The sequence below is a fragment of the Tenrec ecaudatus genome, chromosome 10 (genome assembly GCF_050624435.1).
Source record: "Tenrec ecaudatus isolate mTenEca1 chromosome 10, mTenEca1.hap1, whole genome shotgun sequence".
In the NCBI taxonomy this organism is placed as follows: Eukaryota; Metazoa; Chordata; class Mammalia; order Afrosoricida; family Tenrecidae; genus Tenrec; species Tenrec ecaudatus.
In genome coordinates, this window is record NC_134539.1 from 95473662 (window position 1) to 95491947 (window position 18286).

The 18286-nt window shown below is 41.0% G+C and overlaps 1 protein-coding gene across 1 annotated transcript in view; it reads right to left on the reverse strand.

Moving 5' to 3' along the window:
• The window catches only part of GRID1 (glutamate ionotropic receptor delta type subunit 1), a 900473-nt gene that overhangs the window by 124676 nt on the left and 757511 nt on the right, over positions 1–18286 (reverse strand). Inside the window, exons 9-12 of the mRNA XM_075559162.1 lie at positions 11538–11639; positions 9968–10165; positions 8926–9250; positions 7015–7153 (exon numbers count right to left, since the gene is read on the reverse strand). Of these exons, the coding sequence (XP_075415277.1) occupies positions 7015–7153; positions 8926–9250; positions 9968–10165; positions 11538–11639 (764 nt within the window). The remainder of the gene's footprint in view (positions 1–7014; positions 7154–8925; positions 9251–9967; positions 10166–11537; positions 11640–18286) is intronic.

An 18286-nucleotide genomic window follows, 5' to 3' on the forward strand; every position in this document is an offset into this window, starting at 1 on the left:
CAGGGAAATCAGCAAATGACAACAAGGAGTCCAAGAGGAAAATGTTCTGAGATATTGTACAACTCTTCTTATAAGGACTGAAGTGTATAATATCTGAAGCATATGCCAATAAATCAATTACAAATTATCTTCAAAATATTCATGAAAATCATTATGAAGTTCTACATTTCAACACTCCACCATGCCTTCACATCTTCCATATATGTGAGGATTTTGTTTTTTGTTCCATTCAATTTTTTTTCTTTTCCATATTTATTTCGTTTCCATTCTTCTCTGTGTTCTAGCTTTGCACAGACTCCCATGCCTCAAACAAAAACCTGCTGCTACCTAATCAATTCTAACTCCCATAACCCTACAGGACAGAGAAGAACTACCCCTTTAGGTTTCCAAATCTTTACGTTTTTTATTGGCTGCATAATGACTGGTGGGCTCAAACCAGTGACTTTATGACTGGTAGGTCCACATAGCCAACTAGTGTCCTTTGGAAGTATCTTAGTGTTGAGTGATTTTTCAAACACTTGTCTCCCTTTTTATCTTATGTAATTGGAGTCTGAATTCCTCTCATATTTAAAACTAGAATGATAAATTACTGAATTAGTAGAACTTCATAGCTGACAAGAGGAGCCCCGGTGGTAAAGTAGGTCACAAGTTGGGTGACCAAAAGGGCAGTAGTTTGAAAATGCCAGGTGCGCCATGGGAGAACGACCAGGCTCCCGGCTCCCTGGTCTTTGCGTCGCAGTCCAAGGAAGCCATGGGGGTGGTTCTACCCTGTCCTGTAGGGTCACTGTGAGTCAGAGATAACTCACTGGCAGTGCGTGAGTGAGAACAGCTGAATACAGAGTGGGATATCATATCTAAGAAACTAACGCTGATGCGGTCTATCCAGTAAAATTTTCTGAATCAGCACATACCAAATCACGCTATACACAGGCCTAAAATCCAGTACCCCAAGAAAATTTTTTTCTTGGGCTATGTAATAGAATCAATGATTCTAAGTATTAAAGGTTCTCAATGTGTGCATGTTTTGTTGTGTGTATGCTCAACACAACAATAAAAGAAATAATAGTTTTAATAGAATAGATTTTCCTTAAGTATTTAATCCATTTATTCAACCTAAGTATTGGGGCCACATATTATGCTGAACATTAACAAACTAAATTTCTGGATTCCTTTGCTTCTTGTCAAGAGGAATAGATTCATATTACATAAACAGTAAACATATAACACACAGTGTGATAATTACCGTATATTCTCTAGTATAAGCCAACCCGAATGTCAGCTGAGGCACCTAATTTTCCACAAAAACTGCATTAAATATGTGCTGAGAAACTTGGCTTATGTTCGAGTATATGCGGTACTAAGGGGGGGAACGTACTGGGGCCCAGAAAAGAGGAAAAGAGAAGAATTTAAGTTGAGGCATACTCAGGAAGTCATCTCTTAGTGGATGACATTTGAGCAGACTTGGAAGGTAGGTAAAAAGGAAATCTTTTTTAAACCACGTGGACTAACTATTGAAAAGGTCTTAAAGCAGAATATGGTGCATTAAGACTGTCCTCATTATGGTCTTCAAATTAATGTTACCATTTCAGCTTTGTCTTTTTCAGATTCCTTTTGGTTATTCCAGAGCCTCCAGACGATAACCCTGTCATCTGTCCCTTTAAGAGTCTGCTGGAATTTTGATGGGAGTTGTACAGAATCTATAGATCAATTTTTCAGGGAAGCAAATTTTTAAGTCTTGAAATCATGAACTCTGGATGGACGTGGTCTATTCATTTGATTCTATATTTTTTCTCAACAAATCATAGGTCTTAGAAAATGTGTTCTTCATAATTTGTGTGTGTGTGTGTTACTTCAATGGAAGACTCTTAATAAGTTGTGTTTCAGTTGTTGCTAAGAGGTATCATTCACTCACTCATTCACAGAACATTGGACAGGGTGGAACTGTCCCTGTAGGTTTCTGAGACTGGTGGTGTTGTGGTTAAACATTGGGTTACTCACTGCAAGGTGAGCAGTTTGAAACCAGCATCTTTAGGTCCACATAGTCATTAATTTTCCTTGACTGTGACTGGGGCTTTTAATTCCATAGAGTGAGTTTCTGAAATTCACAAGGGCCATCTTGCCCTGTCCAGAGGCTCCCTGTGAGTGAGTGAGTGAGTGAGTGAGTGAGTGAGTGAGTGAGTGAGTGAGTGAGTGAGTGAGCAAACTCTTTAAAAGAGTAGCAAACCCCATCTTCCTACTGTGAAGAACTGGCAGTTACTGCAATTAGCAACCCAATGCCTAAGAACTACTGCAGTGCTATATTAGTCCTATTAATATGCTATAATAGTGTGTTATTATATTATAATATATAAAAATATAGCACAATGCTATATTAGCACTATTGCACTATTTTAGTTCCTGGTGCTAATATGTAAATGCAATAAATTTTTGTATAGTGACTTTGTACCCTGCAATCTATGCACATTTGTTATGCTTAATTGTCTTAGAGCATAAGGATTTTCTAGATAGAACATCATGTTTTCAGGTAATAAAGATGGTTTTACTTCCTGTTTTCAAGTCTATAGGCATTTTTCCTTTCTTTTATTTTTAAATTGTACAAGCAAAGGATTATAGTACAATGTTATTCATAATATTGGAGAGGAAGCAGTAAATATTTTATCAATGAGTTCATTAACTATTTGTTTTTAAATTTTCTCTTATTGTGTGTGGGGATTGAATTTTGTCAGGTGATTTTCTGCATCAAATTAGGTAGCAATGACTTCTTCCTTTATTCAGTTAATGATGTGGATTATACTGATTTGTTCCTCCACTGTTAACCCCTGTTTGTATCTCAGGGATAAAACCTCACTGGACAGTGATTTTTTTCCAATGGCACTATTGGATTCAATTTGCAATATTTTCTGGAAGATTTTTGTATTAAAGTTCATCTGTACTTTTCTCATTTTGTAATTGTTTTTGGCTTTTGATATCAGGTTAATGCTGGATTCATAACATAAGTTAAAAATATTTTCTCTATTTTCTGAAAGAATTTTAGATTAGTGTTAGTTCTTTGAATGTTACATCTAATTCAACAGGTAAGTCATCTGTGCCTGGAATTTTATTTGTAGTGAGATGCCTGGACCCAAATTATATTTCTATCAGAGATAAATGACTATTTGTAATTATATTTGAAAAAAATCATTTTGATAAGTGTGTTTTTAATAAACATACATACTTCATCTAAATTGTTGAATCCATTACCACAAAAGCTACTCAAATTATTGAAGATCAAAGATACTACTTTTGAGGACTTAAGTGTGCCTGACCCAAGCCATAGTATTTCCAATAGTTTTACACACTGGACAATGAATAAGGAAAATGGAAGAATTGATGCCTTTGATTAATGGTGTTGGAGAAGAATATTAAATGTGCCACATACTTCTAGAAGAACAAACAGATTTGTCTTAAAAATACAGAGGGAATGAGTCTAAACAGAAAGGACGTAAGACTGTGTATCCACAGTTAGGACTTGTCATGAGGAAGTCACTGGAGTAGGGTGAAGACTTTGAAAAGTGAAGAGTCAGCCACAAAGGAGAAAATCCTTAATGAAACAGATTGGCAGGAGATGGCAACGACGGCACCTAAAAGCAGTAATTGTGAGGATGGCTTGGGATCAGATAGTTTTTCAGTTGTCTGTAGGATCTAATGGATCGCTGAATCTGAACAGACCCGATGACGCTAACCACGACATATTACATTTAAAATCCACTGATAGTAATGCACCCCATTACCAAAGCAATGAATCAAAATCACATGTCTTATTAACTGATGCTGCAAAGAGAAGTTGGTAGAAGCCAACATTCGCTCATAACATATAATCTTAGCAAGTTAGCATTTATATTTTAATGCCGTTAAAACTGCACTTGATACGATTTGAATAAAAATGCCAGAAGTGGTTTGTGGTACACATAGACAACTTATTTTAGAATTTAAATCAAAAAGTACAGACACTACTAGCTATCATCAATTCAAAGAGCTAAAAAAATATTGAAAAGGAGATTAAAGTGAAATAAATCATTAGACGTTACATTAAAATCACAGCCAATTGCTTCTGACACCATAGTAACTTGTGGTGAGCCCATCTATGCCATTGGAGACCAGCACTCCACGCCAATGGCTGTGACCATTTGCCAGTAGAGCACAAAACCTTCTGAAATACCTGTAGGTGAGTTCAATTGGCCGAACTTTTAGTTAGTAGTTGAGTGATCAATCATTTGCACTGCCCAGGGACTCCTAGAAAACAATAGCAGTCCATTTGATTTTGACTCATGGCGATTGCTAGTGTCATCCCGGTGCACAGGGATAGCTGCAGTAATGAACACTGTTATAAAGGCAAAGGCAGAGGCATATAGGTCATTATAACAGAATGGACAGCCCAGAGTGGCCAAAAGTGCAAAGGGAATTCCATGAAGGGAAAATAGCCCTTTAAACAAAGGATGCTGGGGCAATTGGACATGCACAGGCAAAAACAAAATTTAAATGAACCTTGGTCTAATGGCTACTCTTTATATAAAAACGAATGCAGGTCATGGACTTATAGAAAGGAGGAGGGTCAGATTTTTTGTAGACCATTTCATTCTATTGGATCAAGAACACTTTGAATCACCACCACCATGAAATGATTAAATTTTCAGTAACGTTAAAGCAGAAAAAGAAAATCTCTAAGATACAGGGATAGTCAAAGAGTTTTTAGATTGGAAACCAAAAGCAGAATTTTACATTTTTGTCAATCAAATTGAACTTTATCACATGTTTGCCTTGAGAAAAACTCTGTTAAGAGGTCAAAAAAATCTCCAAAATGGAAGAAAATATATCCAAATACCGTATCTGATCAAGAACAAGCATCTAGAATGTACAAACTCAACAGTAACAATCAACCATCCCGTCAGAAATGGGGAAAACACATGAACTGGCACTTCTCCAAAAGTTACATGCAAAAGGCAAACTAGAACACGAAAGGAAGTTCACTGCCACTTGCCATCGTTAAAATGCAAATTAAAGCCACAATTACATATTATTGCATGTCTATTAGGATGTTAACATTAAAAACAGTGATAACACCAAATGACTGCAAGGATGTAATGAAATCAGATCATTCCTACGTCTCTGGAAAAACTTCAAATGGTCCAGTCATTCTAGAAAACGGGGACAGTTTCTCAGAAAGCTCAATGAGCAATCAGTATAATACCGAGAAATTGTACCCTCGGGCATCTGTCCCGGAGAAATGAAAACCTGTGTTCACATAAATAGTCATCCACATAAAAAATTAAAATAAAACAGTCATACACATGATTCGTGGCAGCTTTATTCATAATGGTTAAAATCTGAAAATAACTCAGATGCCCTTCAATGGATGAAAGATGAAATAGAACATGCTACCAGGGAAAGTGATCCATAATGAAAAAGAGGAGGGGAAAAAGGAGAAAGGTTAGAGAGTGGAGGGGATGGGGGTGGAGAGAGAGAGAGAGAGAAACTCAAAGTAAATGGAACAACTTGAATGAATGTCCAGGGATATCTTGAGTTTGAAAAGCAAATTATGTATGGTATGCTGGATGATCCCATTTTATGATGTATTTGAAATGTCCACATTTTTAAAGGGAGAGCATACAAGTGGTGTCTAGGGATTAAAACTCGGGGAGCAATAGCAATGGGGGAAAGGTAGAGATGGGTTGCCTGATATAAAGACAATAGAAAGGATTCTTCTATTGTGATGGAAATGTTCTGTATCTTTATTTGGTGGACACACAAAACCAAGGCATGCACTCAAACTATAAGCAATCACACACACACACACACACACACACAAGCACAGCTACACAGAAACAAGTGAAGAAGGAGACTGTCAACTGTAAAGATATTAATATTCTGGTAGTAACATGAAAACGCTACCATTGTTGGAAACCAGATGAAAGGTAAAAGGGATCAATCTGTATTATTTCTTATAATTGTATATAAATCTATAGTTATCTCCAATTTTCCAGTTCAAAAATAAAACCAGAAACACTTAACAACATCATACTGAATCTTGCTTCCTGGCCAATGAGTTTGAACTCTTACATCGACGCTGAGAGTCACAGAAGTTCGAGTCTGGAAGAATTGCTAAGAGAATGAAACTTAAGGAATCAGAATCATGGCACTGAGCGGGAGGGGTTAAAGACAGCACTGAAAGTAGAAACACAGGAAACCATATACCAGGGCTCGAGGGAGAGGTCACTGTGCCGCCTCTATTGTACTCAGTGAAATGCAGTGCGGAAGAGATTCATGGCGACATGCACTACAGCAAAACACAAGTCCCGCACCGCGTTAGTCAAGTGCGCTTCCACTTTACACTGTTTATGTGAAGCTGATCATGAAACAAAGGCACTGGAAGAGTTACTTTAGATTCGTTCTTTTATGCTGTAATTGTTAGATTTTGTAAAAATGTAAGTAGTGAAGTCTTTGGCTTCAATAATTACATTATTTTCTAAACATAATTGAAAACATTTCTAAGCATTGTGATAATTGGAATACTTTCTAAAGTAATTAAAGATATTTAAAATTTTGAAAGCTATATTAGACTTATGGATTCAATTAATTTTAATTAAATGTTTAGAAAATTTTGATTAACTAAATTTGTAATTGCTATTTAAATATTGGAGGAAACGTTATCTGTTAATTTTTAATATTTTGATTTATAAGTTTCATTAATAGCATTGAACGTTCTGAGACTGGTAGTTAATGAATATACATATTTATTTAATTGTGCATGAAATGCAGTCCAAAAGGAGAGACAGAGACTCTTTTCTCTCTCCAGGCACTGTGCACGTCTCCATAGATTCTCTCGTTATCAAGGAGCACACCCAGGCTTGGAGTCAGGTCTCCCTCCAGGCTCTCTCCTGGACACCAGGCTGCTCCTGGAATGCTCGTATTCTCTCCTTGTCCTCTGTTGAAGTGATATGACCCTAGACTTGGAAGCAAGAATGGGATGGCCCTTACCTTATGGGATTGTCCATCCTGGACACTGTGAGGAAAGCGGCGAGATTGGCTGTGTAGGAGGAGCAGACGATAAGGGTAAAGAGCCACCAGCTGCCCATCACAATCCGCATGGCCATTGAGTTCACGGAAGACTCTCCACCTGTAGAGGGTAGCAAAGGGTGGTTGACCTGTGTGCTCGTGCTCTGATGCTCACCCTACTGAGGAGTTCTTCCTTCCACTGAGGCTGGTCCTGTTGGCTGGGATGGAGGGCTCATGAGAAGCAGAAGGCTGGCCAGCCGGTGGGAGGAATATTACAACTCTGGGAAAGGATCTGAGGACACCATACATTTTTGTTTTATTGTTATTATTATTATTATTTAATCATTTTATTAGGGGCTCATACAACTCTCAGCACAATCCACACACACACCAACTATGTAAAGCACATTTGTACATTCATTGCCCTCATCATTCTCAAAACATTTGCTCTCCACCCAAATCCCTGGCATCAGCTCCTCATTTTCCCTCTCCCTCCCCACTCTCTGCCCCCCTCATGTCCCCTTGATAATTTGCAAATTATTATTTTGTCATATCTTTCACTGTCCGACATCTCCCCTCACCCACTTTTCTGCTGGCACCATCAATTTTATAAAGGAATCAAATATGGAAAAGTCAGGACTAGTCTCCACTATGAAATTTGTCAAAACTCCAAGGATAAAGTTCTGAATACCAAACTTTCAGCTAGAAAATTCTAACACAAATTGATCAGAACTTATAGGGCTACAACCTGATGTGAGAGTCTTTTCTGATTTCAAATTCAAATAGTTTCCTGAATTATGCAAATACAGAATTACCCCCCTATCTAAAGGGCTCAGTAGCTCTCTTTTAAACTCAGAAATGAAATGCACCATAAATGTTTGTTAATATAGCTTGCACGAGAGAACATTGTCCCCATCAGGCCAATGATTTTTTTTTCTTGGTCCCTTGGGTGGTAGCAGAAGAAAGCTTCCCACTGCTTGTTCTCCTTAGATAATCACACACAGTCATGACTGTACTGAAAATGGAGCCAAGACTCACATTGGGAACTTTGCAATTTGTATACTCCAGTAAAAATTGTACGATCTTGTAACTCACCAAGTGCTATCCAAACCTCTCAGAGACCTGTGCACTTGTTTCTCAAGAAGAGATGGGAGATTGCTTACATGACCGCAACACAATTGTGATTATTTTTCCCATTAAGACTTCAAATGTCATCAAGACTTAAGGTTTCATTTGATAAGCTCATGTGCATAACAAGCAGTGTGAGGTGGGCGTGGTGGGGAAAGTACAAAATTGAACTCCAAAGTTAATTTTAATCGAGCGTGGAGAGTCAGGACTTGAAGTGGAGATCTTTGTTGTTATGTCCTTTAATTTTCCTCAGAGAAATCAGGTGCAGCATCATATTAGTGCTCTCCAAGAGATTAAATAACATTCCGCTTTAAAAGAATTTTGAAAAATGTCTCTAAAAGCTTTGCTAATGGATAAGTTTTTCAAGGACCCTCATTGCTTTTCTGACCTAGGTTGAGTCGCCCTCTGACTCACAGAAGCCTCATGAACAACAGAATGAACAGTTGTCTGGCCATGTGCCAACCCTATGGTCAATTGTAGCTCAAATGGTGGTGATTTGCGTGGGTTATCATTAGCTAGTTGTCAGGAGCAGCTCACCAACCCTTATTCCCTAGACCCTCTCATTCTGGAAGTGCCGCTTAAGACCTGTCCATCATCAGATCAAAATGCGACCCTCAGCTGACAGATGGGCAGGGCATGATGTACACTGGGCAGGAAATTGACCTGGATCTCACACATGGAAGACAAGAATTCTACCACTAGCCCATCAATAGCTCCCACTTTAAGACCTAGAGTTACTCAAATACCAGAAGACAAAGAAAATACCTTGCTGTACAAAGGTACCGTAGACAATCCAGATAGCACTGTGTAGGGTGGCAGCAGTGGACGGTCTGGGCTGACCTGTAGTCTGAGCCTTCACGGCCTGAATTCTATTCAACACAAATATCAACACCCCAACCACAGGGATGGCCGCTGCGATACAGGCCCACACGGCAAAGTCAAATGGAGCGAAGAGAGAGAAGATGCTGATTCTCTCCTCAGGCTTCTTGATGAGCATTCCCACTGAGTAGTCCATGTACCGCTTGCTGAAGTCCACCACGCTCTCCCTCTCTGGGGTGATGGTAATAGCTGAGATCGCCAGATCAGCTCTCTGAAAGGCAAATGATCTCATCAGAATCAGGCCTCCGCTTGCATGAATGGGGGGCGTTCTGCCCTAGGTGAAGGATTCCCTCTTTGAGGGACAGGATTTGAGAGTTGACCAATATAGCCATGAACCATGTAAGAAAAAGAACTGATACTAAATTCTTCATAGTATCTGGTTCGCCTTCGGAATTCCTATCCCAACTCCTGGAAACCTCTTCTGAAGGAAAGATTAGAACATGTCTTGATTTCCGTGCGCATCGTGCTGTTTAACTTTTGTTTCTATTTGTATTGTTGTTGATTTGTTTAACTTAGCAAATCATACATGTCTCTCCTTTCATTTGCCCATGTTTCACTCACCCCCTCCTCGCCACCAAGAGAAGTTCCTCCTACCATCTACGAGATTCATCAGCATCCTCCCTTTTTTGAACAGATGCGCCAGTGCCCAGCAAGCCTCAGCAACTCCTATCAGCCCACACTAATCCCGCTCTTTTCTCAAATGCACTGGGATCCATCCATCGGATACATTACACACTACCGCAAATCCCTTTATACAATCCCCAGTAAAGAGCAAATCCTGCTGATGGTAACTCCACCAGAGTGCGCATGTGCTATGGTAAGTGTGACCTGTTTAGCTGGCTTCAGGGCTCTAGGGCCAAGTTCAGCTAACAACACAAAGGCAGACTATGGCTCTTCCTATCCCTGTGGGTCTGCTTTGAGAACCTACCTTGCTGATGAGCTCTCCAATCATCCCATTCCAGGAGGTGTTGTGTTGCTGGTGACCATACCTGCCATCGGGGGCTTGGTAAATATCATATTTGAAGCCCAAAGTCTTAGCGAGTGCATCCAAGACATCCATGGAGAATCCTTTGTAGCGTTTGGGCTGCCCAAGTATGTTCTCTGCCACCATCACGAAAGGCTCCTCCTGGGACAACAGAATGAACAGCGAAGGCAACCTTCAGACGTCCGTGTTTGAGTTCTTCCATTACATAGCAGGTCTGTTCATACATGTACCCAGCATATTGTTGGAGTGCCCTACCTGATCGATTGTAATCTAGAGGGTTGGGAGACATTTTATTGTATTTACCCTCTTGCGGGCTGGGCTCTGAATTTTTGTGCTCTCCCTAAAAATAGTTTATGTACATTCCGGATATAATACAAAGGAAGATGGCCCAGATTCGTGTATCAATGTGCAGCAATGGGCACCTACTAGTCATGCTCTAGGTTGTTCCAGGTTCTCTGCAAAATCCTGGTTCTCAGAATCATGTGGCTTCTTTGTAATATCTGTGCCAAACAAAACTCTGTCTTTAGAAAATGCCATCATGACTTTTCCTGTAGTATCATCAGTGGCAGTCCAGCTCTGTGACATCAAGCAGAGAGAAGACACTGCCCTATCTAGTGAGTTGTACTAGAAAGTAGCTGTTGATTCGTTGGCAAGGTCATGTTATTAGTCAACGAATAGGAGAATAATTAAACCCACATTTGCTTATGTAAAGCCATGCACGTTCCCACTCCCACCTTCAATGCTGTGGCATCATGAGTTCCCGGGGAACATGTGGCCACCTGGAAAGAACCTCGACCTGCTCCACTGCGTTCATTCTTATGGGAGCAAAACAAGGAGGAAAGCAAAGAGGGGCCCTCACCGACTTCTAGGGTCAAGGAGACACGGGTGCATCATCAGGGTGGACGTAGATATTGGCACCGTGTCTGATACAGCTAATAAGAGTACATGGAACATTTTCCTCCATAATCCTTCTGAAAATGTAGAGAAGGACCCTGAAAAGTATACCAACGTCTCTGGGGTCTTTTCCAGATGTTCAGTCTATCATTTCAAGTCCACCATGTAGAAAAATGGAAATAGCATATGATCTCCATTATGAATTTTATCTCCTGGAAGAATGTGCTTTGGTCTGGAAGAATGTCCTTCTGCCAGCATCTCTCTGAGATATCCTAGATAGCCATACAATTTCCCTGAGTTCCATCAGCAGGTCCAGGTTCAGCTGGCATCCAAGGACAAGTGGAAGAGCTGAAGGCCCTCTGTAGGTCCACAGTCAAGTTTTGTTAAGGACACATTTCTAGGGTAGTGCAGGGACCTTGGGGGTAAGACCTTGGAGACACTGGGTAAAATCCCCAACATTATTCTCCTCGTTTCTATACACATGAGTATTTCAATAAAAAGGCTCTATTAAGATCCCAAACTCAATATTCTCTTCTCTCCCAAACGAGCACTAACGGAGAGAGAAGCCCCTGCCTCAGGGTTTGAAAAGTGAAGTTCCCGAGAATCCACATGATCCTACCAAGACAGTCACCACTTTGAGCGTCAGTCCTTGCAGGCGGCTGCCCATTGGCCTTTCTTGCAAACTGCCATTCAGACCCTTCTCCGAATCCCATGTTGCCAGCTGTGAAATAAAAAATAAACGGAGCGTAAAAGGCAGAGAAGACACCCATGATCGCTATGTGAACTTGTCTCAGTTGGGACTGTGGATCATACAGATAGGTAAACAAACCTTCTGAGTTTTACCAGAAATCTAAAGCTTGATCAAGAATGAGGTATGATAGAGTGTTTCACTTCCTGTATCAATGCATCGGTTTCTCAAGGACAGGACAGGTCCCCCACAAATAAAACCAATTTTAACAATTTTTCTGTAAACAGATGCTTATGTCCCATTTTATTCTATCCATACCCCAAAGGCAAATGACCGTGTCTTCCATGAAGCATGCTTTTCTTTAATTCCTCCTTGGACTTTATCCAGCCAGGACGTCCTTGGATTCAACCATGCCCTCCACCAAGGGCAGAAGTATACCTCCCAATGAGAAGAGTAATAAAACCCAAGTGCACAACTCGCCCAGCATCCTGGTTCCTACCGAAGGCAGGCTGGAGAGCTCGCTGCTTGTCCTCACTAGAATGCAAAGCCAGTAGATACAGGGGCAAGTCAAAGGCAGAATAAATGTGTGGCTCTTTCTTTAGCTGACAGGACCTCTTCGAGCTTAGTGGAGAACCCACAGCATCTCTGATATGCACCGTGCCGTGTGTTTGAAGAGATCCTCTTCTGGCTCAGAAAGAGTAGAAAAAAGCCAATGTTCTTGGAATGCCCCCTCTCTGTGACCCATAGGAATGGGGCAAAAGTGAGGAATGCTTTCTCTGGGCAATTAATCCAAACATTAAATGAGGGCATTTTGTTACAATTCATATAGTTGATCTCATCTTATACCGATTTAATTATATTCTCTGGAGAAAGGTATCTAGTATGCCAGTCACTCCAGGCTTTACCAGGGTCCCCATGAGAGCTACGAGATAGCAGTTTGAAACTTTGAGAGACCATGCCACCTGGAAAATACCATTGTTCCGATCCTAAATAGAGAACCTCAAAATGAAATATGCAGTTCCAGAGCCCATTTAAGTGAAACCTGGGATGTCTTACAGGGGCGCAAAGCCAGATTACCACTTGTTGTTCATATGCTAAAGCTGTGATTTTGAATATGGCACAAAACAATAACCACTCCAAGTCAGGGCACCTGGCCGGGGTAAATCATATTCTAGTGAAGTACGTCACTATACACTCTCCAGAGCTCCCAAACCACTCTCGATTTTGAAGGACGCTGTGGGAAAAGCATGTCACTGGTAGGACAATCAAGATCTCCCTCTCTGGGAAATGTTGCATTTATTTCTCTCCTGGGTCTCAGATCTAAACATTCTTGCAGCTGGATTCAAATGCATTCAAACATGAGAGAAAACTCCGACACCAAGAATCAAGGTGTGGGATTACTGGATCCTCTAGACCAGGGACTGGATCCTCGGAATTCAAGGGACAGAGCATGCATGCATGTGGGAACTCTCGTGGGGTAGTTATGACATGTTGGGCTGCAATCTACATGATCAGCTGTTCAAAACCACCAGCAGCTCCACAGTGAAAGACTAGGCTTGCTACTCCCGGTAACAGGTGCAGTTTCAGGAACGTATAGGGGTCACTAGGTGTCAATATTGGCAGATATATCATCTGAGATGCCAATATCTGTGCCTCCAGAATTGTGTGACCTTGGTGCTTGGCACTGGATGTGGGTGGAGTTACTAAAGTACTCTTGACCATTTTGATGACTGAGTGAGGACAATCATACTTCCTTGATTTGTTATGGTCTTGCAGTGAGTGCCACTGAAACGTGTCCACCATGGGTATACTTGATGAAGTATGAAATCCGCGTGACCTCTGACCTTTGAAATATGTAGTTACCAATACATACTATCATAGCAATATTTGAGCTAGCACAGGACAACCTGTCAGATGGCTGGTGGGCGAATGCATTAGGATGGCATATTTAAAACTAACGAGACAGCATAGATACATGGCTATTGATGAAATTCTACACTTTACTCATATTTCTTTAGTTTTTGCCTCGTGCTCCTTCTTCATTCCAGGTCCTCATGTGACTTGTAGGCATTTGGAATTTTCCAAACCCTCTGTTGGCATCTATACTGTGAAGGAAGACGCCTCTCACTACACAGTTCCTTTAGATCTGGTTAGCTGCTAGCTTGCTCAGCACTCAAAACGCCACGGGAGAGCAGGACAGAACATTTGGAGGAACAGCTACATAGATATATACATAGACATAGATATCATATACACAGACATAGACATAGACACAGACACCACACTATCTACAAGTTTTTTTTCAATAGTTCTCGCGTTCATTACACCTTGTTCCCAAATGAAGGGTCCATGTCATATGAATATTCTATAGCTCCAAGGTAACAGAGACGAGCTTGGCAATCAAGTAGGGACCTACAGGACGTTTCCTGGGTCAAAAGATGTTGCCAGAGACAACCCGGCCTCATCGAAAGGCCAGGGGAGGAGGAGGAGGAGGAGGGTCACTCTAGAAAGAAAGCCTGGAGCTGCCGAGGAACTTCTGGAGAGTGGCAGACCAGAAAGGAGGCATAATATGAGAGCAGAGCAGATCAAAGAAGGAAAGGCAGGCCTAAGAATGTGGCCAGGTGGCCAAAGACTCCTCTTTTGCTTTTCCGTTGGAGCTCTCTGATGTAGGCAAAGCGGAAATAGAAACTATCTCCGGGATCTTGCATTCTGGCCTGAAATCCACATTCCACTGGTGGCAGTTTGCTACAGTGCCCTGTTGCCTGAGATTACAATCTTGCTTTCAAATACTGTCCAGAACACCAGCCTCTTAGACTAGACTTGAGTTTCCTTATCGGTTTCCATGAAGGGCTCCCAACTAGATCTTGAATACCAATATGACTTATCAGATCCTAGGATAGAGTTTTGCAGGGGGAGGGGAAAGGGGCTTTAGGTGTGGTTTGAGCATCAATTTAGGATTCAGAGAACCTGTCACCTCATTACTTCCATTACTTACCTCAGTGCCTTCTGACAACACATTCAGAGCACAGGGCTTAGATGTCACATCAGGCTGCAGTTGAGCACCACTACCTTACCTTTGCTCACATTCCATTCCCCTATTTCCCTGGCTTAGCAAGTTAAGGGGCCGTTTAAATGAGATGATACATACGAAATTATTATAACATACCAGTAATTAAAAAAGTAAAGATGGTGTTACTTTGACAACAAAGTTAATAAGCTTTTAGTAACTAACTACAAACAGCAGCATGGATGATTAAGTCCAATCCTATCATATGCAGTTAGAGGGCTGAGACTGGAACAGGCACCGAGCAATAGAACAGAAATGATCTATGGCGAGGTCAGCTTGAGAATCAGAATTTTGAAAGTTAGTCCTTTGGTTCTTAGGGAGCTGGCCTCAGGTGCCATTTACTGTTCAGGAGATTCGGGACCCAGGAGCTGTGGCCAGGAGGTGCCATAGCTCCTAGAAAAGCCCTATTCCTTACACATCCAACAAGATGCCTCACAGTCTAAGACCCCTTTTAGTCAGTGCAGGGTCCATCAGCCTGTTCTATGGGATCAGGTAGTGGCTAATGCCCAGCTCCCAGAGGCCAATCTTTCTCCATTAAGGAAGAAAGTATCCACTTACCTGTTAGTATCCACATACCTGGATCCAAGACAGAGCCTTGACGTCACAGTGGGTTTGGGTTACTAACTGAAAAGCCAGCGGTTTGAATCCACCATTTGCTACTTGTGGGAAAAAGATGAGTTTTTCTACTCATCTTTAAAAATTCAGTCTCAGAAACCCAAAGAAACGATTTCACTCTGTCCTCTAGTGTAGCAAGGACTCAGAATCAACTCGATGGCAGTGCCTTTTTGGTTTAGAATGTGAGGAGGCTATTTAGATCAGCTGAGCTTTAAGTGAAGGGAGGTCTGGGGTGGGGTGGGGTGGGGTGGCGGCGGGGAACTTAAGGACTTTTAGAATTCTTTTATTTTGGCCAGAAAAAGCTTATGACTTGAATGTTTGTTCATTTTAAATATATAGAGAGCCTCTGCCCTGGTCTCTGGGTATCCCGCACCCTGAACGAGAACAGAAAAAGTCCATCAAACCAAAACCAAAATTTCTATCTTTCAGACACATCAAAGTGTGTCAACATGTCGAGAGTCTTACACTGGGTTTCTTACATCAGGCTGGAGACGAGAGCTCTAGTCTGAGTGGATTCCTACCCTGCTTCCATAAAGCTGTATGCACTTCCCCAGCTCTGAATACCAGGTGGTGAGCCTTCATACTTTCTCAGTAAGGCCATCATTTTGAACTCCTGAATATTTATGACCACATGGGAGAAAGGAACAGTTCATGTAGCAAGATAGGGTCAATATAAAAAAATTATAAAAGGAATACCTTTAAATGATTCTCAAATTTAGAGTTGACCAGGATTCGAACAGACTAAGTCCCCTTCCTCAGGAGAATGTGCTATGGTCTCATTCAGAATGCTGACGTCAACGTTACAGTCAATAATGTTTGGATGAGGTTGACAGGCCTGATACATGGGAATCTAGGAAAATTTTTTATCCAAAGTCCTGGCACTTAGTCATACAACCCCAGACCATTTCTCCTGTACATTAAGTGTATCTACTCTGACTTCCCCTCATATTCTGCAGACACAGTTTTATGTACGGGATCAGTGAAATTATGGCCACAAACACCCAGTTTTGACAGCTGGCCTGTCAAGATCACTGCCTGAAAAACTAATTTCCAGCACTGTTAAACAAAACGAGTCCTGCCACCATTTGATAAGACAGTCGTGATTTTCATTCATTGCTGGAATCTGCTCTACCCAGACCAGAGAAGTGGATGGAGCCAAAGGTTACCGCACTTGAAAGGAGATCTGTGGTCTCCAAATCTGATTATGACAAACAACTGCTCGCAGCATCAGCCAATTGGAGAATAAATTTCATGAACCACTGGTCTCAGGAAAATGTATTTCCTGAGTCAATAAGAGGTGTGCTTCATGTTCACATTTCTGAATTGTGAGAGGTGGGGATTGGGGGCTTTGGGATCTTATACATAATAATTGCAGAATGATTAACTCTAACTGAGGCAGGTCTTCTCTGGAAGATTGGGCTTTGTGCTCTATTATAGATGTCTCTTAAAGGCCACCTGGCTCTAAATTGGGGAAAGGCATTCTGATGGCTTGACCCCTTTGTGAAACATAAAAGCTCGAGAAGCTGGGAATGGGAAGGAAGGAAGAAGGAACAACAAAGGAAATGAAGATGATTTAACCCCACAGGTCATGCTTCACAGTAATCCAATAAGACCATACTTCAATAACATATAGTGTCATACTTTTGCATCTGATGGGAGATCCTACAAGAGTGTGATTGTCTTCAGAGAGCACCAGAGACAAGCACTGAAGACATTTCTGTACCATGTGATTGTTAACTTCATCCATCAGTGACGGCTGTTGGCTAAATGAAGACGCGGGATCTGTCCATAGAAACTCTATTATAAGGCAAACAGTATAAATACTGAAAATGCCTATCAGATGGTTAGTTAGTGGGTAAACCAATTATGGGATATTTTACCATGGAATCAGGGGGTAGAGCCTACTGACACATGCATAACATGAATAAAGAACAAAATCGGTATTTTATATGTGTAAAACCAGACGCAAGATACTGTCTACTTTATGACTGGTCTTAAACAGGCAATATACTGAAACAGTTCAGTGTATAAAATACTGAAAGTAGCTCAGCAGCTGCCGAGGGCTGGGTCTGGGAGGACAGTATCAAATTTAGAAGAAAAGTAGATTTTGAAGAAATAGAAATGTTTTATGCTTGGAATGTTCTGCGGATTTCACTGCTGTATACATTTGTTGAATCTGGACATATTATACTCTTAGAAAGATGCTATTTTGCTGCTGCCGTCCTCAAGTCTGTCCCTGGCTCTTGGCAGTCTCATGCAGGATGGAGCACAAGACTACGCTATCCCCCGTGGTCAATTGCAGGTTGGACTATTGTCCAACAGAGGGTTTTCATTGGCTGCGTTTTGGACGTGCATCACCAGACCTTTCTTACTAGTGCCTCTTAAGAAATCTGACTTGTTACATGCATTGATGGTAATTTGGGAAAGGATGAAACCACGTGGGGGCAGCCACAGTACCGTTTCATGTGACCCTTTGCCTGGGATTACGAAGGGAGAAATTATCCAGAATAACAATATAGACAATGTAACTTGCACTCAGGTAATTGTGCTTGAATTATCTAGAGTCATATGAGCACCAAGGTGAGAACAAAGTATCTAATAATCTACACGAATTGAAGCCAGCTTTATGAAGGCTTGTGAAAAGCATACTGAAGATTTACCTGCAACTATTCCCATGATGTGTGTAGAAAAATAAATGGGTTACAGAATAGTATTTAGAGAATTATGTACTTTTTAAATACTTATTTTTGTATGTGAGATAGTAAATATGCATCCTTAAGACCATAGGTGTACAACATTGGGTAAAGTCATGGGAATTACAAAAAAACGACCATCTTTGGTATTGCATAATCTTGCAATGTTTAAATTGTGTGATAAAAAGGAAGTTTTGCTTTTATAATCAGAGCAAACAATAAAACTATTTTCATTTTGAAATTGCCTTGCAATCGAGCTTATTACCGCAATGTTGATTTTGCATTTCCCTCTAATTGTTTTAGGC